This window comes from Chelonoidis abingdonii, chromosome 6 (assembly GCF_003597395.2).
Source record: "Chelonoidis abingdonii isolate Lonesome George chromosome 6, CheloAbing_2.0, whole genome shotgun sequence".
Classification (NCBI taxonomy): domain Eukaryota; kingdom Metazoa; phylum Chordata; order Testudines; family Testudinidae; genus Chelonoidis; species Chelonoidis abingdonii.
Genome location: NC_133774.1, coordinates 36,422,607 through 36,449,611, shown reverse-complemented (window position 1 = coordinate 36,449,611; position 27,005 = coordinate 36,422,607). Strand labels below are relative to the sequence as shown.

General features: G+C 44.0%; 1 protein-coding gene across 1 annotated transcript in view; it reads right to left on the bottom strand.

Moving 5' to 3' along the window:
- Nucleotides 1-25,952, bottom strand: part of DDX4 (DEAD-box helicase 4) — a 116,003-nt gene extending 90,051 nt beyond the window's left edge. Inside the window, exons 1-4 of the mRNA XM_032769030.2 lie at nucleotides 25,878-25,952; nucleotides 25,406-25,493; nucleotides 19,220-19,283; nucleotides 5,929-6,003 (exon numbers count right to left, since the gene is read on the bottom strand). Of these exons, the coding sequence (XP_032624921.1) occupies nucleotides 5,929-6,003; nucleotides 19,220-19,283; nucleotides 25,406-25,477 (211 nt within the window). The 5' untranslated portion in view covers nucleotides 25,478-25,493; nucleotides 25,878-25,952. The remainder of the gene's footprint in view (nucleotides 1-5,928; nucleotides 6,004-19,219; nucleotides 19,284-25,405; nucleotides 25,494-25,877) is intronic.
- Between the last annotated feature and the right edge of the window lie 1,053 nt (nucleotides 25,953-27,005).

Sequence of the window (27,005 nt, the reverse complement as noted above, 5' to 3'; positions counted from 1 at the left end):
TGCAGTTACAGGGAACAACAGACAAATAAGCTATAGCAGAAGAATCAACATGTGTATTACCATAGATTCATATTGACAGTGTTGAAGAGTCAGACAGGACCATTATGAACTAGTCTGACTATCCAGATAGCCCAGACCACAGAACCTCCCCCAATAATCAGAACGGAATATTAGGATCAGAGTAACCTGTACTTGGAGGTCTTTATCAAACCTTTCCACATCAGAGGTGATGAAGACAAACCAAACAGAATTTTGGCCTGGCAATCAAGACTGCAGCCATCCCAACATCTTGTGTAAAAGTGATGGACGTTCTCTTTTCTTTTTGGGGTGGGAGGTAGGGCGGGAGAATAGACAAGTCTATGGCATGTCAACTCCATTTTTGGAGACCAACTCTAAAATCTTTGTCCTTCAGAGACCACTCTCCCAGGTACTATCTCAATTTACATACTCTAGCTTCATCCATGAGAACAGCAATAGTCTCCCTAAAGGCTTTTGCAGCTAGTAACTTCCTGGCAATTGATGCATGCCACTACTGTTGTATTGACCGTTCCTAAGAACACATAACAACCTTTTTGCATGAGTCGTTCAGGGTAATCAAGGCTAATGCCTGCTTAAATTATTTACCACAAATCTGAAGGGGACCTAATTTCACACATGAAACTAACATTTGTCCATTTCAATACCTCTGGGTTCAGCAGCAGTTGTGAAATTTAAAATTGTTAATTTAACACTGTTGCTTACAGTTTTGCCAAGACAGCAGCCAATGCAGCCACTGGATTTAAAGAACTCAGTTTATTCTTAAGGTTTCAAAATATTACGAGGAATTTAAGTTGCAGTAACATTGCACCCACCATTAAAAGCCATAAAAGTTGAATGAAAAGCATTCTAGAATGCTCTTTTCACCCTTACTTTATATTTTACACAATTTCCACTAAGGCTGAAGTTTCTTACATAGCCTCAGCCCTAAAAATCTTCGGAATAAAATTTCAACATAAGGTCAGTCAAGTTATTTTGGTCTTAGAGGAGTGTGAGGGAAAATGCAACATTAAAAATAAAAAAGACACACCACACACACACCCCAAAAATCCACCATACACCTCATCCCTAAGGGACAAGAAAACGAAGGATGGAACCCTATCTAAACCATACATCTTATCAACGTAACCTGTTCTCTGTACACTGATCCCTCAAAGTTACCTCTACCCTGGAACCATCCTCCCTTTGGCCAAATTCACATCTTGGCCTGACTTTCTGACATCTCCTCATGAGTCTTTCAACTCAGCCTCCACATCACTGACACCCTCAATTCAGTCATCCAGGCTCACATTATGGGTGTCAACTTCAATGTTGCACCCTCTCTCTATACCTACACACAACCAGGTGTCAAAACCTTGTAGCTCTGTCTTACAAAAGATCCAAGACATATGCCACACATAGCATTTAACAGTCAGGTCTCAGTAGATGCCCATAAACCTAGTAAAAATGAAACACATCAAAGTACCTTCCTTTCTCCATATGATCAAAACTCTTGCCCATGTCATCATCTTATGCCTGGACTCCTAATCTGTCCCTGAGTACTACAACCTTGTTTCCACATTTAAAAAATTGCCATTAATCTCTTCCTGGCTACGCCATCCTCTTCTGAATCCTTCCACTCACTCCCTATCTCCTCCACATCAGACGCCTGCTTCCCTTCTTTTACCACTTAGCCCTATCCTAGCTAGATGTTCTATTAGCTTACTGCTACTTCAAGCACCTTTCCTTCACACTAAGATTCCCCGCTTTCACCAGACACCAGTTAGCACAAAAGCATTTGAGGGAGGAATTTTCCCCAATATAGCCCCAATGCATATGTGATGCTGTGTACCTCAAAGCAGAACCCTGGAACCTCTGTATTCACCACTGTCATACAATGATGATACATTTTGTACAAAGTATGCCTTGTGAGGCATCATTTTAAAAGGTTTGAGCCTTTGAATATTAATATCCTGTTGGATTAAATGTGCTTTCATTATATGTGAAGTTATGATGCCAAATTGCCATGTATGTTAGGTTGGGGAAACGCCCACAGCCAACTTTTCAATTGCAACAAAGAACCAGCCAGAAATATGCTGATAGCCCATTAAAGGAATCCACTCTCCCAGTGGCCATCCCTGAGACTTCATAGAGAAAGCACATATGCAATGGAGACTGCTTGAGGGATCAGGCAGTCCCAATTGGTCATCAGACCAAAGATTTTTTTCCAACAAGCTGGAAGAAAATATGAAAGAGGGGAAGTGACAACAATTAGCCTCTTCCTCCCACTCCATTTCAAGGTCTGGAGGAAGGTCTGGAAGAAAAAAAGACCTTGAACAGGGGAAGAGTGGTCCCAGGCTGGAAGTTAGTTCCAGCCTGTTTATTGAGAACCTGTAATCTGCTTTGTAACATCAGTCAAGGTGAGAAAAGCTGTTCAATTCAACTCTTATGTAGACTAAAAGTTTAGGATTTAGAAAGCATGATTACTTCTTATTTAAAGGTAACGTCTCTAAACTTTATGCCAATAACTTTAAAACAGATTTATTACCTATGAAAGATTTTTATTTTACCTAAAACAGCGTTTTAGTTAAGTGCTTGGGCAATCTCAACTCAGTTTACAAAGACTACTGTGTGTCCTCTCCACAGTGAGGGAGTGGCAAACTACTTAATGAACTTCCACTGCCCAAGGGAGCCTTGAGTAGCCTAAGACAGTATAGCCCTGCGGTGAAAGACCAGGGAGATAAGGGGGAAATGGCCAGAGCCTCTCTATTGCTGGCTCATGAGTGGCTGGGAAGTCATTCACGTAACTCAGCTGTGTGTGTCCCTGACTGTGGATGTCTGCATAAGTGCAGTGCCTGTCAGAGGTTTGAAGCTTGACATCAGCATCACAATGTGAGGGACAACCCAGGCTGGTGGGATAGAGGGCTCAGCAATCCCACAATCCAGGTTGCACCCCAGGGCCCCAGTCACAGCATGGGAAAACCTCCCTGAGAAACAGTGTAAAACAATCACCTCATCATCCTTCAAATCCCCGTAGACCTCTCTGCAATACCCTGCTTAATGACCATAACTCAACAAACGGCAAACTGAGACTCTATGGTGGTGCAAAATATATTTATTTCACTGAAACCTCATCCTCCTTCTTCACCCCAATGCTTGTTTTGACCACCTATGTTCTGTTATATTTTGTCATAAACCAAGACTGTAAGCTCTTTGAGGCAGGGACTGCAATTCCTGTCTGTACAGCACCAAGTACAACTGAGTTCTTATTCCCAACTCGGGCCTCTAGGAATTACTATAATACAATAACTAATTTTAAATTTCCTGCATTAAATATTTTCTGTCAATTTGATGTTCGTCCACTTGCCCAATCTTCCCCCTCCTCACCAGTAACTTGTTTCTACTGCAGCAAAGATGGATTCATGAAAAAACACTGCATGGGAAAGGAAAACTTCTACAACAGGAAGAAGGCATTTACATACTTCCCTGCATATGTACAATAGCACTTTTCCAGCAGTGTGATATTACAAGCTATTATGCATTCATGATTTTTTCAGATGATGACAAAACTACTATTGTGAAGGGTGCAAATGCGATCACATTGATTGAAATGGACACATTTATTTTGAGTCATACAGCACCTTTTAAAAGGTACAGAGGCAATAAAGACACATTAGCTCCTAGAGTAATAAAACATACTGCAATGTTAGCGATCACTGTACTCCGTATGGAAAGGTAATACCCGACTTTGCAACCAACCAATTTTTAATAGCAATGAGTGTAAATGAAGTATCTGAGAGCTGTACTACTCTGACAGAAATATTAAATTAACCTACTTGAAAAGTGAACCAAATGAAGGAAGCAGATACATTGTCTTGTGACAAAATCAAGGTAATTCAAGTTCTCAAAATGTTTTCACATTAAGCTGTCATAAACAGATAGCTAAGGGTTAATGTCTCTTTCACCTGGAAAGGGTTAACAAACAGTGACCTGCAACACCTGACCAGAGGACCAATCAGAAAACAAGATACTTTCAAATCCTGGGAGAGGGAAGCCTTTGTTTGTGGGTTTTGGGGTTTGCTTTGTTCTCTCTGAGTCCTGGAAGGGACTAGAGGTGCAACCAGGTTTCTGCCAATCTCCCTGCTACAGTCTCTTATATATTCAGAATAGTGAGTATTGAGTAAAAAGGCGGTTATAGTCTTTTGATTGTTTCTGTATTTGCAACTGTGTATCTGGCTGGTAGAGTTTTAATGTGTATTTGGCTGAAAGTATTTTAAATTGTATTTCTGTTGGAGAAAGCTTTTCTCCATTGTCTATAAGCTGAAAGATCCTGTAATAGTTACCATCTAGATTACAGAGATAACTTTTACTTTTTTTCTTTCTATTAAAAGTTTTGCTTTTTAAGACCTGTTTGATTTTTTCCCTAGCTGAGGCTCAAGGGAATTGAGTCTGTACTCACCAGGGAATTGGTGGGGAGAAGGGAAAGATAAATTTCCTCTTTTAGATTCACGGAGCTTGAATCTGTATTGCCTCTGGGTGAGGTGGAAAGCCTCTGTTTTAAGATTCAAGGAGTTGAATCCTAGTGATCTTCTAGGGTAACCCAGGGAGGGGAAGCCTAGGAGAGGCACTAGGGAGGGAAAGAGTTTACTTTCCTGGTAGTAAGATCCAGGGGGTCTGGATCTTGAGGGTCCCCAGGGAAGATTTTGGGGAGACCAGAGTTTATTAGGTACTCAGGATCCTGATTGGTGGCAGCGTATCAGATCTAAGCTGGTAATTAAGCTTAGAGGACTTCATGTTAGTACCTCATTTTTGGACTCTTAAGGGTCAGATTGAGGAAAGTATACTATGACATAAGTTACAACTATTTCACAGACATCAGTATTAATAAGTTATCAGAGTTTACAAAATAAATTAAATTTCTTCAGCTCTCAGTAAACAAGGACCAATTTATTTAAACAAGTACAAAAATCAATTTGTACAAGCAAAAGTTCTGTGGCACCAGTACCAAGGAGGGAGGTAGCTCTCTTTTATGGATATCCAGCTAGTCAGTAGCTATAGAATCATCCTTAGCAGCTGTACCTATTGCCTTAACTGTAAAGGGTTAAGAGAAGCTTAACCTGAGTCAGCACCTGACCTGTAGAACCAATAGGGAGGCTGTACCCTTTCAAATTGGAAAAACTGCTGTGTATGGGGTTGGGGGTCTTTGTCTCGACTGGAGAGACGGGAAGGCAGCAACAAGCTCTAAACTTTAAGACGGGTATGGAAAATCATCAGCATCATACTTAGAAGCTCCTCATTTGGAACCCCAGATATGCAACTAGCACAGGAAATTTAAAGAGATGTGATTAAGAACCGTTTTGGTTTGTAGATTCCTCTGTGCTAACCCCAGGCGCTTTTGTTTTGCTTGTACCCTTTAAACTGAACCCCAAGAAAGTTATTTTTGGTGTTTAATCCCCAAAACATGAAACCTCAGGCTTGTTTCTTTTTTAATAAAATTTACCTTTTTTTAAAGAATTCTTTGATTCCAAAGTCCTTAGACAAGCGGTTGATCTGTGCTCACATTGTTAAGGCAACTGGTTAGTATTTTAATTCTCAAGCTTCCTTTGGAAAGGGAGTGAAGAAGCTTAGGGGATATTCTGGGGGGACAGGGATTCCAAGCTACCCTTCCCTGAATATTTGTGAAAATCACTTGGTAGTGGTGGCAGCAACATCTGTCCAAGACAGAAGACTGTGCCTTGGAAGAGTTTTAACCTAAGCTGGTAGAAGATAAGCTTAGGGGGTCTTTAATGAGGGTCCTACATCTGTATCCCAGAGTTCAGATTTGGGGTGGTATACCCTGAAAATTACACATTAAGAATTTACATGACGACAACAACAGGACTTTAAACGAACATTAGATAATACAAAAACTACCTCTATTCCCAAAACTCCTTCCAGTACCAAAGTCACCCCGCATGAGTTGACTTCTGTTAGGTTCCACACCAGCATCTAGAGGAAAAACAGAAAGAATTATTGATTCAGGTATCAATACATTAAGTTTTTCCTATTTCAAAATATCTATGTTAGGACTAAGCTATTTCTACAGCCATTAGAGATATATCAAATCTCAACTCAAGAAATAATCTACCGGTAGTTACAAGCCATGCTAAGAGTCACAATATAGTAATGTATAATGGACTAGGTCTCAGATTTCAGTTTTGTGAGGCATCAAACAGATCACTTTTGATATAGAACACCAGACCAGATGGACCCATAGTCCGTTCTCGTAAGTTTTTTTCTTTGTTCTGAACTACCAAATCCAAAAGTTGTTTGAAGTTCTCACTGGAGACATTTACTTTAAATTGCCATGTGTACATTCCCAGGCAAGATATACCAACAATGAGTTCTGGTTGGAGTCATTTGTGTATGAAAGAGTGAAAGAAAATTAATCTTAATTTTAAAAGATGCAAAATGTGCATAACCAGAGCATTAAAAACTACATTCTGTTATGTGTTACACTGCCGTATCACTAGGTGTTTTGGTGCTTTTATTAATTACCTCAACACTGCTCCTAATGTATATTGCCTTAGAGAATGGATAGGGTGGTGTGACAGCCCCAGACAAGTGGGGACAGGAGTCTGGTAGAGGGCAAATATACTGGTCACTGGCTGAGTAGTTTTCTGTTCCCTGAGTGACCAGAGCAGGGGCTACACTAGAGTAATCAGGAACCTGCTAGAACCAATTTCAGGCAGACAGGCTGATTAGAACACCTGCAGTCAATCAAGGCAGGCTAATCAGGGCACCTGGGTTTTAAAAAAGGAGCTCACTCCAGTCAGGCGAGGAGCCAGAGGAGAGAAGTGCGTGTGAGGAGCTGGGAGCAAGAGCGCCACAAGGAGCTGAGAGCGAGAGGATGTGCTGCTGGAAGACTACAGAGAGTACAAGCGTTATCAGACACCAGGAGGAAGTCCTGTGGTGAGGATAAAGAAGGTGTTTGGAGGAGGCATGGGGAAGTAGCGCAGGGAGCTGTAGCTGTCATGCAGCTGTTACAAGAGGCACTCTAGACAGCTGCAATCCACAGGGCCCTGGGCTGGAACCCGGAGTAGAGGGCGGGCCTGGGTTCCCCTCCAAACCTCCCAACTCCTGATCAGACACAAGAGGAGTTGATCCAGACTATGGGGAAGTTCACTGAGGTGAGCAAGTCTGCCAATAAGTGCAGGACCCACCAAGGTAGAGGAAGAAATTTGTCACAGTGGATAAAGTATAATGTTGGTGTAATTATTGCAAAATATTTTCTAAAGAAATCTTGTATGAATCTGTACATAATTTAGAGAAATAAAGCAGAACAAAAATCTCATTATTTCATTAACAGACTGGAGACTCACTGTATGCTTTAAACCGCAAGCAAGCATAAAAAGAAAACTCTGACTGCATTATAAGATGTACTTTTTCCATTAGTAGTTTAGCTTTACAGTAAGTGTACATATGCAAAAAAATCACTACATGCTGTGGAAGTAATGAAATCACACGGTCTTCACTATAGACACCACTAGTGCAGCTGTTAAATTTTGTTTTGTCCAGGTTTCTCACTTCACTAGTCTGAATTATAACATGGTTCCACCTATTAAATGGAATGCAACTTGAGAAACTGTTTTAGCTACTACATCTATTCCAATCTCTCTGAAGATGACATTTTGGAAATGTTTCTCTTCCCTGTACTGTTTGAAAAAGACACAGAAAACTGACAACTCCCATAAGAACAAGAACATAAGAATAGCCATACTGGGTTAGACTGAGGGTCCATCTAGCCCAGTATCCTGTCTGTCGACCGTGGCCAATGCCAGGTGCCCCAGAGGGAACGAACAGAACAAGTAATCAAGTGATCCATTCCCTGTCACTCATCCCCAGCTTCTGGCAAACAGAGACTAGGGATGCCATCCCTGCCCATCCTGGGGAATAGCCATTGATGGACCGATCCCCCACAAATTTATCTAATTCCTTTTTGAACTCTGTTACAGTCTTGGCCTCCACAACATCCTCTGGCACAGAGTTCCACAAGCTGAGATAGCAGTGAGGTTTACCCTGTTAGATGACCCTGACAGGTCCTGTTGTTTCAGATGTAGGAGGTACTCCAGGACGAGTATAGGCACCTGGTACAGGCACCTGGAGCGGAGGTGCTGGTGTGCCGAGCATCACGCAAATGAATCTCTTCTACTTACCTAGTTAAGTGGTCCTGGTGGATGGTTTTCTGCTGCTGAGGAGAATCTCTCTTACTGGTTCCAAGCACAGGAGTCTCAGTGAGTTTAACCATAAAGCTTCCAAGCAATGAAATGGAAGGACTAGAGGTCTGGGTGGTGAAGGCGACAGCGTTCCTGGGTGATGAGATGTGGGTAAAGTGGTAGCAGAATCAGGGTGTCCACGAACAGCTCCAGCAGTGTGGCGTACCAATGTTGGTGGGGTCACGCTGGGGCCAATGATTCTACCTTGTCTCTGCAGACCTTGAGCAGTACCTTGTGTACGAGTGGGACTAGGGGAAAGGCATACATGAGGCAGTCCCCCCAAGATAGCATGAATGTGTCTGAGATCAAGCCTGGGCTGTGCTTCCAGAAGGAGCAGAACACTGGGCACTTTCTGTTGCAAACAGATCTAAATGGGGCAACCTCCACCCTTGGAAAATGCAGCGTAGGACACTGGACAGATGGACCACTTGCTGAGGTGATCCACTAGTTCATTCTCCACTCCTGGGAGATACAACGCCTCCAGGTGAATGGAATGGGCTATGCAGAACTCCTATAGTTGATGGCTTCCTAACACGGGGGAGGGGAGGAATGGGCTCCGCCCTGTTTGTTGATGTAAAACATGGCAGTGGTGTTGTTGGACATTACTGCCACACACTAGCCTTGCAGTCGGGACAGGAAGGTCTGGCAGGCTAATCACACCACTCTGAGTTCCTTGATATTGATATGGAGTGAGAGCTCATCCTGCGACTACAGGCCTTGTGTTCGGAGATCTCTCCATTAAGCCCCCTGTCATAGTATTCTTTCCCAAATCTGAACCTTAGCGTCCAGAAAATGAGATACTAGCATGAATCTTCTAAGCTTAATTACCAGCTTAGATCCTGTAGTGCTGCCACCAACCAGAAATTCCAGTGTCTGGTACACTCTGTCCCCCAAAAACCTTCCTTGGGGACCCCAAGACTCAGATTCCTTGAGTCTCACAACAAAGGGGAATAAACCGTTTCCCTCCCTAGGTTACCCTGGAAGACCCTCTCCCCACCAACTCCCTGGTGAATACAGACTCAATCCCTTGAGCCTTAACTAGGAAAAAGAAATCACACAGGTCCTTAAAAAGCACACTTTTAATAAGAAAGAAAGAACAAACAAAATTGGTTCTGATCAAGATGAAATATCACAGGGTATTAGCTATAACAATGGATAAACAGCCTTATCCAGCAAAAATAATTTAAATATTTCCAGCGGAACGTCACACATTTGCACATGAAGAAAAACACATAAAAAGACTAACGCCTTTTACTTACTCATATTCTGAATACGATAGAGCTGTAGCAGGGAGATTGGCAGAAAAACTGGTTTCACCTCTAGTCCTGTCCAGGACCCAGAGAGAACAAAGCCAAACCCAAAACCCACAAACAAAGGCTTCCCTCCCTTGAGATTTGAAAGTATCTTGTTTCTTGATTGGTCTTCTGGTCAGGTGTTGTTTGTTAATCCTTTCCAGGTGAAAGAGACATTAACCCTTAGCTATCTGTTTATGACACCCCGCAACCCAGAGCTGACGCATCTGTTACTGGAGACAGAGAAGGTTTTGGGCTGTTGAAGTGAACTCCTTCTCAGACTGTCCGAGGGTTGAGCTACCAACAGAGGAACTTGGTCCGTGCCAGAGCACATAACACCATTGACTCCAGGCTGTCACACCCTGGGCAATAGGTCAAAGCAAGCCACGCCTGTTGGACCACGTAAGTGCAGGCTTCCATGTGGCCAAGGAGACATCCTCTTGCTGTCATGGTGGGGTATTGCCTGAGGCTTTGGATCATGTCCGCCATTGCTTGGAATCGGGTCTCTAGCATGAATGCCCTTGTCTGTAGTAAAAGCGCTGCCCCAATTAATTCTATTGTTTAGGTCGATGACAAGATCAACTTGTTCATGTTGAGGAGTCGTACCAGTCTCTCAAAATTAACTCTCACTAGTGAGACTTGAGACTCCACCTGCTCTCTGTTGTGCCCCTGTAACAGCCAGTCATCAAGAAAGGGATAAACCTGTACCTGCCTTCTGCGAAGAAAGGCTCCAACCATCGACATACGCTTGGTGAACACCTGGGGGCCTGTCAAGAAACTGAACACTGAACTCATAGTGTTCATGGTCGACCACAAACTGCAGAAATCATTTGTGCTCAGGCGAACGGATATGTGAAAATACACGTTCATGTTGAGGGTGGTGTACCCGTCTCCCGGATCCAAGGAGGGGTATGATTGTGCTCAGGGATACCATGCAGAACTTCAGCTTGACCAAGAACTGGTTGAGTCCTCGCAGATCTAAAACTCCCCTTTGCTTTGGGGATTAGGAAATAACAGGAGTAGAGGAACCTCCTCCACTGCCCCTATGGTGATAAGCAATTGACTGCACCTTCTAGATAAAGAGTTGCTCATGAGAAGGGTCCCTGAAGAGGAATGGGGAAAGGGGGGGAGAGAGAGGGGGGAGGAGCAGAATCGGAGAGCATATCCCACCGCCACCATGCAAAGGACCCAGCAGTCCAATGTTATTTGGGACAAAGTGGGATAGCAGATTCATGAAGTATAGGGAAGGGTCTGGTGTAGCGGCAGGTACAGTGTCCTCGGGTGCATCTTCAAAAGGCCTACTTTGAGCCTGATGAAGGTTTGGTCGGGCCCTGGCCCTCACCTGACTGGGAGTGCAATGGTCTGTGCCTGCCATTCCTACTCCTCTTTCTATAGAAGTTTTGTGCGGGTCAAGGAGGGTACAACCGCTGCCGTTGAGGCTGCAGTTTGAAGCGTTTACATTGGGTTGCAGGGGGGTGCATACCCAGCGACTTCATGGTCGCCCGGGAATCTTTTAGGCTGTGCAGCTTGGAGTCCGTCTGCTCCAAGAATAACAGTGCCCTCAAATGGCAGGTCCTGAAGGGTTTGCTGCACTTCGTGGGGCAACCCATATGCCTTCAGCCACTCAACAGTCATTGCCATGACAGCCCTGCCCTTCTTGGAGGAGGTTGGTGGTGGTGGTGGTTGGGGACTCCTCCTCAGGGGAACTTAGTCATCTATCTGCCGCCCTGACCGAGAAAACTGAGAGGTCTGCTGCTTGTCAGGAGGTAGGATTCACAATGTGATAGAAAGACAGCTGAGACTCATCAAGCCCTGCTTCTCTACATGGGCACCAATGATACTGCCAAGAATACCGTGATCTCCCTCAAGATCAGACTACGTGGCTCTAGGAAGAAGGATAAAGGAGTCTGAAGCACAAGTGGTGTTCTTGTCCATCCTCCCTGCGCAGGGAAAAGGCCTGGGTAGAGATAGTCGAACTGTGGAAGTCAACGAATGGCTACGCAGGTGGCGTCAGAGAGAAGGCTTTGGATTCTTCGACCCTGGGATGGTGTTCCAAGAAGGAGGAGTGCTAGGCAGAGAAGGGCTCCACCTAACGAAGAGAGAGAAGAGCATCTTCGCAAGCGGGCTGGCTAACTTAGTGAGGAGGGCTTTAAACTAGGTTCACTGGGGAAGGAGACAAAAGCCCTGAGGTAAGTGGGGAAATGGGATACTGGGAGGAAGCACGAGCAGGAGAGGCAAGAGGGGAAGACTGCTGCAGGACAATCAGCGAGTTATCTTAAGTGTCTATACACAAATGCAAGAAGCCTGGGAAACAAGCAGGGAGAACTGGAAGTCCTGGCACAGTCAAGGAACTATGATGTGATTGGAACAACAGAGACTTAGTGGGATAACTTGCATGACTGGAGTACTGTCATGGATGGATATGAATTGTTCAGGAAGGACAGGCAGGGCAGAAAAGGTGGGGGAGTTGCATTGTATGTAAGAGAGCAGTATGACCGCTCAGAGCTCCGGTATGACACTGCTCAAAAACCTGAAAGTCTCTGGATTAAGTTTAGAAGTGTGAGCAACAAGTGATGCCGTGGTGGGAGTCTGCTACAGACCACCGGACCAGGGGGATGAGGCCTTCTTCCGGCAACTACCAGAAGTTATTAGATCGCAGACCCTGATTCTCATGGGAGACTTAATCATCCTGATATCTGGAGAGCAATACAGCGGTGCACAGACAATCCAGGAAGTTTTTGGAAAGAGTAGGGGACAATTTCCCGGTGCAAGTGCTGGAGGAACCAACTAGGGGCAGAGCTCTTCTAGATCTGCTGCTCACAAAACAGGGAAGAATTAGTAGGGGAAGCAAAAGTGGATGGGAACCTGGGAAGCAGTGACCATGAGATGGTCGAGTTCAGGATCCTGACACAAGGAAGAAAGGAGAGCAGCAGAATACAGATCCTGGACTTCAGAAAAGCAGACTGACCCCCTCAGGGAACTGATGGGCAGGATCCCCTGGGAGAATAACATGAGGTGGAAAGGAGTCCAGGAGAGCTGGCTGTATTTTCAAGACTCCTTGAGGTTGCAGGAAAAAGCAATCCCGATGTGTAGAAAGAACAGTAAATATGGCAGGCAACCAGCTTGGCTTAACAGCGAAATCCATGCTGATCTTAAACGCAAAAAAGCAGCTTATAAGAAGGGGAAGATTGGACAAATGACCAGGGAGGAGTATAAACATATTGCTGAGGCATGCAAGAGTGAAATCAGGAAGGCCAAACCACACTTGGAGTTGCAGTTAGCAAAAGATGTTAAGAGTAACAAGAAGGGTTTCTTCAGTTATGTTAGCAACAAGAAGAAAGTCAAGGAAAGCGTGGGCCCCTTACTGAATGAGGGAGGCAACTTAGTGACAGAGGATGTGGAAAAAGCTAAATGTGCTCAATGATTTTTTTGCCTCTGTCTTCACAAACAAGGTCAGCTCCCAGAATGCTGCACTGGGCAGCACAGTATGGGGAGAAGGTGTGCAGCTCTCTGTGGAGAAAGAAGCGGTTTGGGACTATTTAGAAAAACTGGACGAGCACAAGTACATAGGGCCAAGATGCGCTGCATCCAAGGGTGCTAAAGGAGTTGGCGGAAGTGATTGCAGAGCATGGCAATCGGGGGAGGTCCTGGATGACTGGAAGAAGGCTAATGTAGTGCTGTCATAAACGGATAGTCAAGGGTTAATGTCTCTTTTACCTGTAAAAGGTTAAGGAGCTCAGTAAACCTGGCTGACACCTGACCAGAGGACCAATAGGGGGACAAGATACTTTCAAATCTTGGTGGAGGGAAGTCTTTGTGCTCTTTGTTGTTGTTCGCTCTCGGGACTGAGAGGGATGGGACATCAATCCAGGCTCTCCAAATCTTTCTGAATCGGTCTCTCATGTTTCAAACTTGTAAATAATTTAGCCAGGCAAGGCGTGTTTGTCTTATGTTTGTTTTTCTCAACTTGTAAATGTTTCTTTTTGCTGGAAGGATTTTTACCTTTGTTTGCTGTAACTTTGAATCTAAGGCAGGGGGCGGGGGGGTCCCCCTCTGGGCTATATGAATCTGAGTACCCTGTAAAGCATTTTCCACCCTGATTTTAAAGATAATTTTTACCTTTTCTTTCTTTAATTAAAAGTTTTCTTTTTAAGAATCTGATTGATTTTCCTTGTTTTAAAGATCCAAGGGGATTGGGTCTGGACTCACCAGGGATTGGTGGAGGGAAAGGAGAGGGGATGGTTAATTCCTCCTTGTTTTAAGATCCGAGGAGTTTAAATCTGTGTTCACCAGGGAATTGGTGAAGCCTCCCAAGGCAACCCAGGGAGGGAAAAGTCTGGGGTGGGGACAGGGAGTGCGCCAGATACTGAATTTCTGGCTGGTGGCAGCGTTACCAAATCTAAGCTAGTAATTAAGCTTAGAAGTGTTCATGCAGGTCCCCACCTTTGTACTCTAAAGTTCAAAGTGGGGGGAAAAAACCTTGACAAGTGCCCATCTTAAAAAAAGGGGAGGAGGAGGATCTGGGAAACTACAGCCCAGTCAGCCTCACCCCAGTCCCTGGAAAAATCATTAGTATCCTCACCCAGGATGTAGGAACTCCCTATCAGCTAACCTGTGATTAGCTCACATGGATACCCTACTACACAAGAACTTGTATTGAGCCATGACAGCCTGGTAGCTGGAAGCTATAGCAGCTGCTAATTAGCAAATCTTTCTGTACAAATCATTCCACTATCAGAACTCGTTGCTGCCTGTAACAAAGATTATCAATAGTCATGGAAATCATCAGTGAACCAACTGCTGGGTGTTAAAATAATAAATCAAACCTTTTTCTTGGAACCTATGAATAAAATTTCTAAGCAGTCCACAGAAGTAGGGTGCCTCCAAATACCCTTGCCCAGGTCCAGTAAGCTCTTTAATGGGGCAGGCTGCTCCACCCTTTTCCTAAAGCTCTAGAATGTCAGAGAGTTTATTGGCCTTCCTCCTCCAGTGATGTCAAAGAAATTTTCCAGAGTACCTGCCATCATACACACAATTGTATGAGGGTGAAAAGGAAGCAGTGATGACCTCATCTGGGAAAGATTTAAGAGAACAGCCTCAAAAGATTCTCCTCCCAATTCTAATCCCCTTCCAGAGAATTATGGTGAAGAAGCATGGGTGATCCTGACCAATCATGTGGCTAGGCACTACCACAAAAGCCCTCCAAAGCAGTGAAAAACTTGTCCTAACCCTAAGCTTGCTGATTTGACAGAGAAAATGTGGGGTACACCCAAACACTGGAGTGCCAGACCCAAAGGAGTCTGGGCCTTCTAAGAATGGACAGCAAAAGAACATCAAGACACAGATTTTCCCAACCCTAGTCCTTCTTGGCATCAAGCCCAGCATAGAGAACATCATCAAATATCCGAAGGCTCTCACAGAAGAGGCAGACGTTCAGAGGAGACCTAAGGGACAAAACTCCAAAGGGGAACGGTTCCGGCTCAGCATCAAACAGTGCTAAGACGTCAGAGATTCCCCCCTCTTCCCCAGCATGAAACCTTGTAACATGATTCTTAAAGATCACAGTAGATGAATCTGACAGAGACCCTGGAGTATTTCAAAACAGCTTGGATCCAAAGGGCTGCTTTACTTGCCACAACTCCTGATATGCGCAAAGGCTGATACTGAGGCTCAGACAGATCTTTCCTGCAAACAGCTCTTGGAAGCCACTGGTAACTGAGTAGAATCCCCTAGCTCTAAAGGAGATTAGATTTCAGGGCCTCCAGCATTTTTTAAGAGGACTTTTTTCAGGGCATTATTCCCCCCCTACAAAAATGACTTCACATCCCACACTGAAGAAAGCAGGCTAATCCCATTTGATTCTGTAGCAGTGCCTTTATGCCCTAGAATATCCTCTTTTCCAGATGTTCTCTCTGAAGCTATACTTGATAGCCACCCTCACGAGGAGGGGTTGGAGATCTTTTTGCACCCTCCAATGAGAAGCCATGCTTTTTCCTGCAGTTTGCTCTACTAGACAAAGAAGAAAGTGTTCGTGGGCATATAAAAAAAATTAGTTACCTCACGAGGCATCCTTCTTAAACCTGTTTCCTCAATGCCAGGTTCTCCACAAGGCAGGAAGAAAAAAAAAAAACCTACCCAACTGATTCTAATTTAATAAAAAATGAATACTAACTATTCAAACTATTTAAAATGGAAAGTGTTTGGCTGCACTGCATAAAAGTTTTTAAGGGCAACACCAACAATAGAGAAAGTAGTATGGGGTATTCCTAAACTGCTTTGTTTGAAAGAAAGGAATTACTACTGGCCAACTGCAAACCCCTCTTTATATACTTAGCCTAGGGTGAGTACAAGCACACATTTCTCAAAGTTTCACAGCCATCTCCCTAAGCATGTAAATCCTAATGTAGCTTTGTGGAGGGCAATGTACATAGTTAATTTTCTGGTCGTTTACATTAACTAGTGAAATCTGATTTAATGTGTCAGGAAAATATTCTTACCCATACCACAATAAAAGGAGAAAGAACGGGCACCCATATCTGCTGCATTTTATCTGCCTTTTTCATATCCAGATTTATGAACATTTACCATCTGTCACCCAAGATTCTAGATTCCTTGAGATTTTAACGAACAAAAGTTCCGATATACTACCCCCAAGCAGCATCAAATGTACTGTGCATGACTTACTTACCAGTCACCAAAAATAACCTCAGAATGCCATCTGAGCAGTTCCCGAACTAGCACTTTACAACACTACGTATGGGTCTTGCAGTCATCTGTTTTAAGATATGCTAATACAATATAACCAATCCTCAACGGTTTTTCTGTTGAAGAGATTTCAAACCCAGCTTAAATTATCAAGCTGGTATGGGGTAACACCATTTTTCTGGCCACATTCACAAACACTTTGGCCCTATCCAACAACTATCTCAACATGTAAAATCATGTTCGTTTTAAGCAATTTTTAAACTGGGCTTAATTTTTCTTCAACAAACAATTAAAATACAAATGTGAACTGGAGACAATGTTACAAAAAGGGTCTAGAGTGGTAGAGGTGAAATTTTACTCCAGCACCAACTAGAAATGATCTTTCAAAATTCTGTCATTGGTAACAGGGGAGATTTAAAAAAAAAAAAAAAAAAGACAGGAGAACAGGAAACTGACAACTAAGCACTACTCAGTACTTTTCTATCTCACAGTGCCCCTTACACCAAGAGAAAAAGCAGCAATTACATGTCAGTATGGCATGAAGATGACTGCTACAACGGAAGCAAGAAAGTTAAATTCACTTTAGAATTGTTTGCATGAACATTAAGTTCAAAGCCGTGTCTTGCTTCAGTAAGATGTGAGCCATACAAACATAACTAACATGTATGTATAGATCGCAGCACATTTCATAATGAAAGAGTACTTTTGAAAAGATGCATACAACAGCCACCTAACCACTTAAAAGCTCATCACATAAGCGGGTTGCAAAAAGCCGGTACATGATATACTGCACAACCAGGTGAAAGGAAGTTGATTCAGGGAAGTTGTGACATGGGAAAATCTGGCCAGTTGAAAGCAGCAGAGAAGACGACTGCTGGAGGATGAAGTAAGTATGCCTGAATTTATATGGGAGTTTCTTTTTTGTCAGTTATCTACATCAAGTCATTCTATTATTACTGTCTTTAAAATGGCATAAGTAGACACACTCAGGCCACGTCTACAACATGGGGACTAAACCAGCATAGCTACAGCACTGAAGTGATGCCGGAACAATCTCACAATGTAGACGTAGCTGACATAGATAGAAGGGATTTTTCCCATTGGTATAGCAGTGGCACCTCCCTGAGCAACAGTAGCTAGGCCAATAGAAGCATTCTATTATCAGCCTAGCTGCATCTACACTTTATATTTAGATTTGCATAGCTACATCGTTCAAAAGTGTGGATTTTTCAGCACTTTGTGCATAAATAGTTTCTCTTTGAGGATATTTCACACAGCAGCAAGAGAGAAAACAATTACCGTTAAAGAAATTTTTAAAAAGGAACACTAATGTCTCTTAAATGTCTCTTACAGCTCTCCTAAATATGGTTCCACTCAGTCACCTCCACTGCAGTTCCACAGAAATATAAAATCATCACAGTAACTCTCAACTTAACTTTTTCATTTTTTCTCTTATTATGTCCAGTACCAGAAGCTTCAAAGAAGGATACAAAAATCTTAACACCTGTCAGCAGTCGGACCTTAAGGGGCAGATTTTTCAAAAGCACCTGAGGATTAGGAGAATGAGTCACACTGTTTTAGAGATAGATTTTTCCACAATCTGGTCTCTCGGAGTATGTCTACAATGCAACTGAAAACCCACTGCTCGCTTGCGCCAGCTGACTCTGGCTCACTGGGCTCAGGCTGTGGGGCAGTTTAACTGCGGTGCAGATTTCCAGGCTCGGGCTGCAGCCCCAGGCTCTGGGACTCTTATACCTTACAGGGCCCCAGAGCCAAGGTTCCAGCCTAAGCCCAGAAGTCTACATTCCAATTAAACAGCCCTGCAGCCTGAGCCCCATGAGCTTGACTCAGCTGGCATGGACCAGCCACAGGCATCTAATTGCAGTATAGACATACCCTAACAAGTCCTGACCTACATTTTACCCTGTGATATTAATTCTCTATACCTATTGTAATTCCCTGTCTTTCAGTATTGTTACATGCTAGTACAATTTTCAGAACTTTTAAAGTCTGTTGCTTTTCAATGAGAACATTGGGCTCCTAAGTTAGTCCGGTGCTTCTGAAAATGCCACATGCTAAGCACAAATTGACACAATACTGAAAAATGGTTGAGACCTCTACTAAACTATACTAGCGAACAGCTTTTACTGTGCAATTTTCAAAAGTTATACCATCAACTCTTGTAGAGTTCAAATGAGATTTCTTGAATAATGATGTAGAGTTTTTTAGCAAGTCAGGCAAGCACAATTAATGCTTAAATAATGTTACTTCTGTTAAAGTATTTTAAACTATTATGTACAGTGCCTTACAGACTTATCCACTCCAGACTAAGTTAATCTCTGTACATCCTTTTGCTACTGGCAATAGTTAATTAGGTGCTTAGCTGTTGCTTTGGGAAAAATTCTAACATGCGCAATATGCACAAACTGAAAAAATAAATATATTTTTCTCTACTCTTTCACTTGAGGCATTCTTAGACATTACTTGTTTTTACTGTCTAGTGTAAGAGAGTGAAGTGCAATTTTTAAGTTGGTTTCTCTTGGAATAGTGTTAAATGTAAAAAGCTCCAAAATGGGAAACATGAATTTATACTGATTAATCCCCAATATATGTTACAACATTTACAAGCAGTTCTTTAAACTGCCAAAGTCATCCCCTATTTTACGTATTATAAAATAAACACTGACAAATATCGATGTTTCCTTTAATTTCAGCTCTTAAGAAAAATAAGAACCAACCCAACCTCATTGCATCTGTTTATATTCTTTAGAAAACAGATCATAAGTTTGCAAAATTATAGATGAATGGCTGGTTTATACTGAATTTTCTTTACTATATCCTGTACTGAAATACACTCATGGGATTGTATGGCTGAAAACCTCCTGCATCTCTTAATCCACTCAAGTGATCTAAAACACAAGTGCTTACAATTAAAAATTCTGTAATACATACCTGCTGAATTTCTGCTTTGACTGCAACTAAATGAGGGGTTATTTGCTCTTCCAGAAAAGTTATCCTACAACAGACAGCAAGACACATTAGACCTATTATAATAGTTTTGGACCAAGCAAAAAAATAAAATAAAAACACAAACAACCAACCCATACTTCAGTTGCAAACGCACCTATCAATGAGGAAGTTACAAGAAGAATAAATATTATAAATGCTCTTTTGTTTAACAAAATCATGTTTCGAGTCGAAATGTTCTGCATTAATATATGCTAAACCTATTAACATCTCTTTCAAAATCTTTATCTTCTACAGTTGTTAAATGATTAAACTGAGCAACATTTTACTTTTCACACACTTCCAGGACACAATGTATAACACCCGAATGCACATTTATTTTTAACATGTCCCTTTAACACAGGAATACTGTCAATTCCCCAGAAGAAGTGCTATATTTTTTTTTTAAATGGGCCTGTACTCTGCTTTTTGATGCACAAAATTCTGAAAGTTGTTTGGATTTTCTTCTTCTTCTTTTTTTTTTAAAAAAATTAACTGGAAGGAAGCTCTTACTTTTACTCTTTAGACAGATTAGGAACATTATGCCTGATTGTCTCTGGTTCTGCTGGATAACATCATGGAAGTATGTTTATTGGGAGCTTTAACAATTTAATTAAAACAGTAGAGCTGTTGAACATTTAACACATTTAATCCAAACTGAATGTTTGCTAAAAACAAACCAGCCTAAGAAGTCTAACCAAAAATCCAATTAATCCTTTAACATTCAATCTTGATTTCTGTGATGTCATCATTGGCTGTACCTCCACTGAGAATTCTCTAATTATACCACCTCTTGTCAAGCACGGTGCAGTTCCAACAATATTAACAGAGGCAGTGATAGAATAGACAATTTTGCAGGGTTAGGGTTTGTTTGTTTTACAAAGTGGATTGATTTAAGTCAAAGCAATCTAAATTACAGAGTTTAATGATGATTTATATCATCAAGCAGAAAACCTTGATTTAGTATTAATATTGTTTCAACTTTAGAAAAATAACTAAAAATACAAAGAAAAATTGGTCAGTAACCATATTAAACGTGTTGACTGGCAACTACATATAGCCTTTATATAAAATTTGGTATTACACCTATATACATTCAATACACATTTAATCAATTATACAGCTTAATATACATTTATTCAGAAACTTAGTTTTTATATCATTGTTAGAAAATGGTGAATGATGCATTTCTTGTTTACTTGATTTATTTTTTTATTTATGATTTGCATTAAGCTGTATTTGCTTGGAAACTGGAACTCACAAACGGACAAACACAGCATTTTAATTTTTGTATTAAATAAAACTGCCTTAAGAGTGCTGAATACCTAAGAGAAATTATCAAAACATATTTAAAGTTAACTGATTTATTAAAACAAATATTAGCTGTAGTTAGTAAACTCAACGGTTTCTGTTCGTGTCCTTCAAGATTTTAGAACTAACAGATCTCATCATCTCACACCTAGTTTTTATCCACAGACTGAAAAAGGAAAAACAAGCTTTTGTCCTTTTTCCCCTTCAACTCCCAGTTTCTCAATAAACTAGTCTTTGAACTGAACTCGATGCATAAACCAAAATGAAGAAAATAGTTCTGCATTTGCAGAAGAGACTACTGCTGTCAAAAGCTGGTTTAACACTTCACCAGCTTAGAGGTTTGGCCCTCTTTAAAACTTCAGCAGAAAATATGTTCTGCTTAATATATTTTTTATTTAATACAAATTATTTTAGTATATTATAGTAAATTTAGGCCTTAACCAAAGCTACCATAATTTCAATTAAATTTTAAAATATTTTTATACGCAAAATTTTTAAAATTAAACTATTTTCAAAATCCATTTTATCCTCCCTGCTTTTCTACCATATCATCTAACCCTTCTCAAAGCAGACATACTGCTGACCACTAAAGCAAAACAAATTTAAGACGTAATTGCTACTTTGAATGTCAAATTACTCCTGGGGGAATTCTGCATAATTGCGCAATGCAGAATTTCGCAGAAATTAAAGTTGTGCTTGCAGAATTTCCTCTCTGCCCCCATCCCCCACAGAAATGGGCATCAGAGCTATTGGCCACCATGTGAGCTTGGGGGCTGGGGGGAGGGCACTGAGTGTGTCTGGGCCAGAGAGGCCTGCAGCTGGCCTCTGGGGTTTAGGAAATGTGACTGTCTGGGCTGGGGGGGTGCAGGGGGGGACATGGCTGGGCTCTGGAGGAAGGTATGAGTGTCTGGGCTGGATACCCTCCCAAGCCTCCCCCTTTGGTTGGCGGCAGGGTGGCTACTGCACTGGTTGGTCCCAGGGTGGCCTCCGTAGCGATCGAGGGGGGAGGGGTTGAGGAATCTGTGGGCAGCCAAGAAATCCCCGCAGGAGATGTGTGTGCGTGTTGCACCTGCCCTGCCCTGACTGCTGTCCCTTTCCCTGGTCCAGGGACCTTCCCTCTCCCCAGTCCCTATCACACTGCAACACCACCCCCCCTCAGGCTCCCTGCGGCCCCTGTGTTTGGGTGTTGGACAGCTGCATCCAATCCCTTTACACTGCCCCTCTTTCCCCTCCCCGGCTTAGTTCACAGCCCCCAAAAATCCCTTCAAACTGTCCCCCTTTTCCCCTCCCCTTATTTCATGGGGAGGATGACAAGCTAGGCGGGTAGGCAGTGGCAGCAAGGCTTTATACTTTGGGGGGGGGGTGAGGAAACGAGTGGCAAGTTGGTGGCTGGAGGGGGCATCCATTTTCAGTATTTTAATTTTTGGTACTGCTGTGTGCTGTAATATAGTGACCCTATAAGAGGGGTGTGATGGTGGGGCCGAGCGAGGAAGGAGTGGGTCCTATTTTACTGCTGCGATCTGGTCACCCTATGTGCACCATTTCTTCCCCCAACCCCACCTTCCTTTTCAGCCCACAGCTGTTTCACCAGGGCAGCGCTGGGGAAGGTAGGTTTGTTTCCGCGGGGTGGGGGCACTGGGGCAGGGTGTGCGTTTTTTGGGGGGAGGAAGGGCCTGTTTTGGCAGGGCCAGGGGGTTTCGGCCCTCAGCTGTTTTCTTTGGAATAATATGGCTCACGCCGCTTTACGAGTTGGGCAGGCCTGCTGCAGAGCATGCATGTTCATATTTTGAACATTTGCACCAACTACTGTAGATGGCATCTTTGTGGGTAGAAGCTGGAAGGATACAAGGGATTTTTCCCACCTATTCAACCCTGCTTCTAAAAAAAGAGCTTGGTGAAGTAAAAAGTTCACATGTGCCAATTCAGCCTAAAATTCTAAATAAAACCTGCCCTGGAACAGACACTATAAAGCTTCCCTAGCTCAGATCATGAGCCTCAACATGACCCATCCAAAGCCCAGTCGGGTCAAAACTAGGAGAATTGTAATCACAGTCCTCCAGACATAACTAAGCCATCGCAAAGGCTGAAGTTACAAGACAAGGGACTGAGCAATCAGGGTCACAGCTGACACATCAGAATCATTAGGTAGTTCATAGGAAGCTCATTCAATGACCAAAGTCCAAACGGAACAATCAGGGCAGACCCTCAAGACGCCTATAGGTCAGGGGTCACATCCCTTCAGATGTTTTAATCCAGCCCTCAAGCTCTTGCAGAGGAGCAGGGTCTGGGGTTTACTCAGCTCCATGCCATGGCTCCCAGAAGCAGCAGCATGTCCCCCCTCTGGCTCCTATGCCTGGGGGCAGCCAGGAGCTCCGCACACTGTCCCTGCCCCAAGCTCCACCCCGGTGGCCAATGGGAGCTGCAGGGGTAGTGCCTGAGGATGGGGCAGTGTGTGGAGCCCCCAGGTGCCCCTATACATAGGAGCCAGAAGGGGGACATGCTGCTGCTTCTGGGCAGTGATTGAGGTAAGTGCTGCCCAGAGCCTCCACCCCTGACCCCCTCTGGCGCCTCAACCCCCTGTCCTAGCCCTGATCCCCATCCTCCCCTCTGAATGCCTCGGTTCCAGCCCAGAACACTCTTCTGCACCCCCAACCCCTTACTTCCAGCCGCACCCCAGAGCCCTCACCCTCTTCCGCACCCCAACCCCCAATTTCACGAGCATTCATGGCCCGCCATATAATTTCCATACCCAGATATGGTCCTTGAGCCAAAAAGTTTGTCCACCCCTGTTATAAGCGCTTCAGAGGGTCAAAAATAATATGAGCTAACGGATTTTCCTCAAAGACAACTGCTGGAGGCACAAAACTCTAAGGTAAAAATCCTGTATATGTTATCTTTAAAGAAAAATGCTCATTTGGTGTTCCTCCACTTGTGCTACAATAATGTGCCCTAAAACAAAAACGTTTGATTATTTACAATCTGTTTACAGAACCCCATAGGCAGAGATTGTACTTTACAGACAACAAAAATTCAAGTCCCTACCTAAAACATCATATATTTACATAAAGCTTTACGGAGTAACATTTCCCTATCTCAAATATAAGGCTGTATACTATTCTCATCTCTAGGGCCCTACCAAATTCATGGTCATGAAAAATGCATCATGGACCATGAAATCTGGTCTTGTGTGTGCTTTTACCCTAGACTATACAGATTTTACCAGGGAGACTACCGTTTCTCAAAGTGGTGGTCATGACCCAAAAAGGGAGTTGCAGGGAACTGCAAGATTATTGGGGGGAAGGGGCAGGAGAGGCTGTCGTGGTATTGCCACCCTTACTTCTGTGCTGCCTTCAGAGCTGGGCAGCTGGAGAACAGTGGCTCTGAGGGCAGCGCCCCGCCAGCAGCAGCACAGAAGTAACGGTGGCAATACTATATCACGCCACTCATAATTCTGCACTGCTTCTTTCAGAGTTGGGCAGCTGAAGAACAGTGGCTGCTAAGGGCCCATTTCTGCAGGCAGCAGCACAGAAGTAAGGCAATACCATGCCATGCCATCCTTACTTCTACGGTGCTGCTGGCAGCAGCTCTGCCTTCAAAGCTGAGCTCCTGGCCAGAAGCCATAGCTTTCCAGATGCCCAGCTCTGAAGGCAGCACAACCACCAGCAGTGCAGAAATAAGAATAGCAGTACCACCCCCCTATACACACACAATAAGCTTGTGACACCCCCCCCTCCCAAAAAAAAGCTCCTTTGGTCAGGATCCCTACAATTACAACTCTGCGAAATTTCAGATTTAAATAGCTGAAATAATGAAATTTACTATTTTTAAAATCCAATGACTGTGAAACTGACCAAAATGGACCCTGAATTTGGTAGGCCCTACTAATCACTATGGTTTCCAAGTGCTGTGAGCATACAGTGAAAATCTGAGAGACAAAATTCAGTGATTGAAGTAATGGACAGTGAGAGAATGGATGACAAAAATGAAGGTAAGGACTTCTGGGAAAAGTGGGTATACGACAAAGAAAAGCAGCAAAGAATCCTGTGGCACCTTACAGACTAACAGACGTTTTGGAGCATGAGCTTTCGTGGCGAATACCCACTTCGTCGGATGGTGGGTATTCACCCATGAAAGCTCATGCTCCAAAATGTCTGTTAGTCTATAAGGTGCCACAGGATTCTTTGCTGCTTTTACAGATCCAGACTAACACGCCTACCCCTCTGATACTTGACAAAGAAAACACACTTGTGGTGGATGGAAAGACAGACTGTTCCAAGTACAGAAGTAAACATCTCTGGAGAAAAAGCTGAAAAATTAGAAACAAAGGGAACAGTCAACTGGTATTATTGTGAAGGATGGCCCAAGAAAGAACAAACAAAAGATTGAGCGAGCAGGATTGGGTAGGTACCCTGCTTATAGACAAAGTCAGGTTGTTAAAGAGACAGGAATCCAACAGAGATCAAGGGGAAGGAACTTGACCTGCTCAGCAGGAACATTTTCTCAGCACTTCTGAGAGACTGGAAGGATAAGAGTATTTTATTTACACAAGTCATGGCAAACATGGTATAAAGATTAAAAAAAGTCTCTCCCTACTAACACACTTAGGAAATCTAGCTAAATACTCCTTTGTCATTCCATAAAACCTTGGCCTTTAACACAGTCGTCTACCACCAGTCTATCACTGCAATGCAAGAGAAGAAGCATATGTGATCGTGTTTGTCATCCTCCTGGCCAGGGTTTAGGTTAAAAATAGGTTGTATAAAGCACGTTCAAGTGTAACCGGGACCCAGCCTCCCTTTGCCCCATTTCATGGTTTCGTACCAGCTGCTGGAAGTCTGGTACGAAGGATGCCACGTGGTCCTGGATCTCGGTGTCCCAGTCTTCATCTCCCATGCTGCAGGTTCTCAATCTGCGCGGAGAGGGCAAGACCTTGTTACTGGCGGCGGCGGGGAAGCGGTCGCGGCCAGGCAGAGCCGACAGATGGGCCGCGAGGTCCCTGAGCCGAACCAGGACTAGAAGAGCCTATAAAGCCCAGACCCGCCACCACCCGCGGCACCGCATGAGTCCCACACCTCCTCCAACCCGGAATTGCCCTTCCCGGCCGCCCACGCCAGCAACACGCTCTTCTCCGCGGTGCCCCGTGTCTTCTACTCTCTCCCTCCGGACTTCCCACTAGTTGCTGGCCCGGGCGGGCCGCCGCCCAGCTCCCTTCCGCGGGGCCTCCCACCCAAACACCGCCCGCTGCCTTAGACCAGCGCTGCGCAAGGAAGCCATCGACCCCGCTCCCTCTCACCTCCTCCGCTCCACGCCGCACAAGCCGTCCCGCGCGACAAAGGCTGCGCGCGCCCCCACAACGAGGCTTCTTCCACTCAGCAGCCGCGGCACGTGCAGCTACCTACCAACCGCCGCGCAGCGCCCCGTCGTTGTGTCACGTGCCACGCCCACCCACCAATGGGAACGCAGCAGCGTAGCGCCCTGGGTGCGGAGCGCTACTACAGGGTGTGAGTCACTTTCAGCCCTGAGTTTGAGCTGTTGCACGTGGTGCTGGCTCTGTGTTAGTCTAAGGCTGAGCCGCGAGCTGGGAGGGCTTCAGGGCCGGTCCAGGGGAGTGGGGGTTGCGTGATGCTAGGCGTAGTGTCTGGTGAGGAGCTCGGAGGCGGTGGGCAAGCAGAGCTGTGTGTCGCGCTGTATAATGGGCTACGGGTCACTATATTCTGTTATTTGTATTAGCATCGAGCTACAGCCCCAGCCAGGACCTCCACTGTGCTAGGTGCTGTTCAAAGCAGAGAGACAGCCCCTGCCCCGTGTGACACTGCAGTGCTGGTGGTCTGGAGAAGGTCATTGTACAGTCTGTGAGAGAGAAGGAGAGAATGTGCAAATACAATGTTTTTGGGTGTATGTGTGTCAGAGGATAAGAGATTTCTATCACTAAAAGTAGAAAAGTCACTACAAATAGCTGTGAACGGGTTACTGTACATAGGTTGCGTGGGCAGGGGGAGTCATTGTCTAAGGAGCGTTATGTGTGACAGTGTCAGTGCACAAGTGGTGGAGGGAATCACTGGTCAGCTCTGTATATGCTTGTGCTGCAGAGCATGTGCAACATGTTGGAAAGATTACTGCAATTATAGACTCTCAAAGTTCTTTGTCACTGTGCAAGGAGCTGTTACTGTGCAAGGACCCCTCTGCATCACTGTGCAAGAAGTAGTAGGGAGCTCATAAGGAACTGTAGCCCTGATCCACAGAGATACATAGGTGCCTAAACCTCAGACTTGGGCATCTAAACCCCAGTTTTAGGCTCCCCTGACATCCACAAACCCCCCACGAAACTTTATAGGCATCTAAACTCTCTCAGTGCCTACATTTTCAGGGTGAATTTTCCATAGTACTAGTGCTTTTGCTCTCAGATGCCTACCTCCTGCCC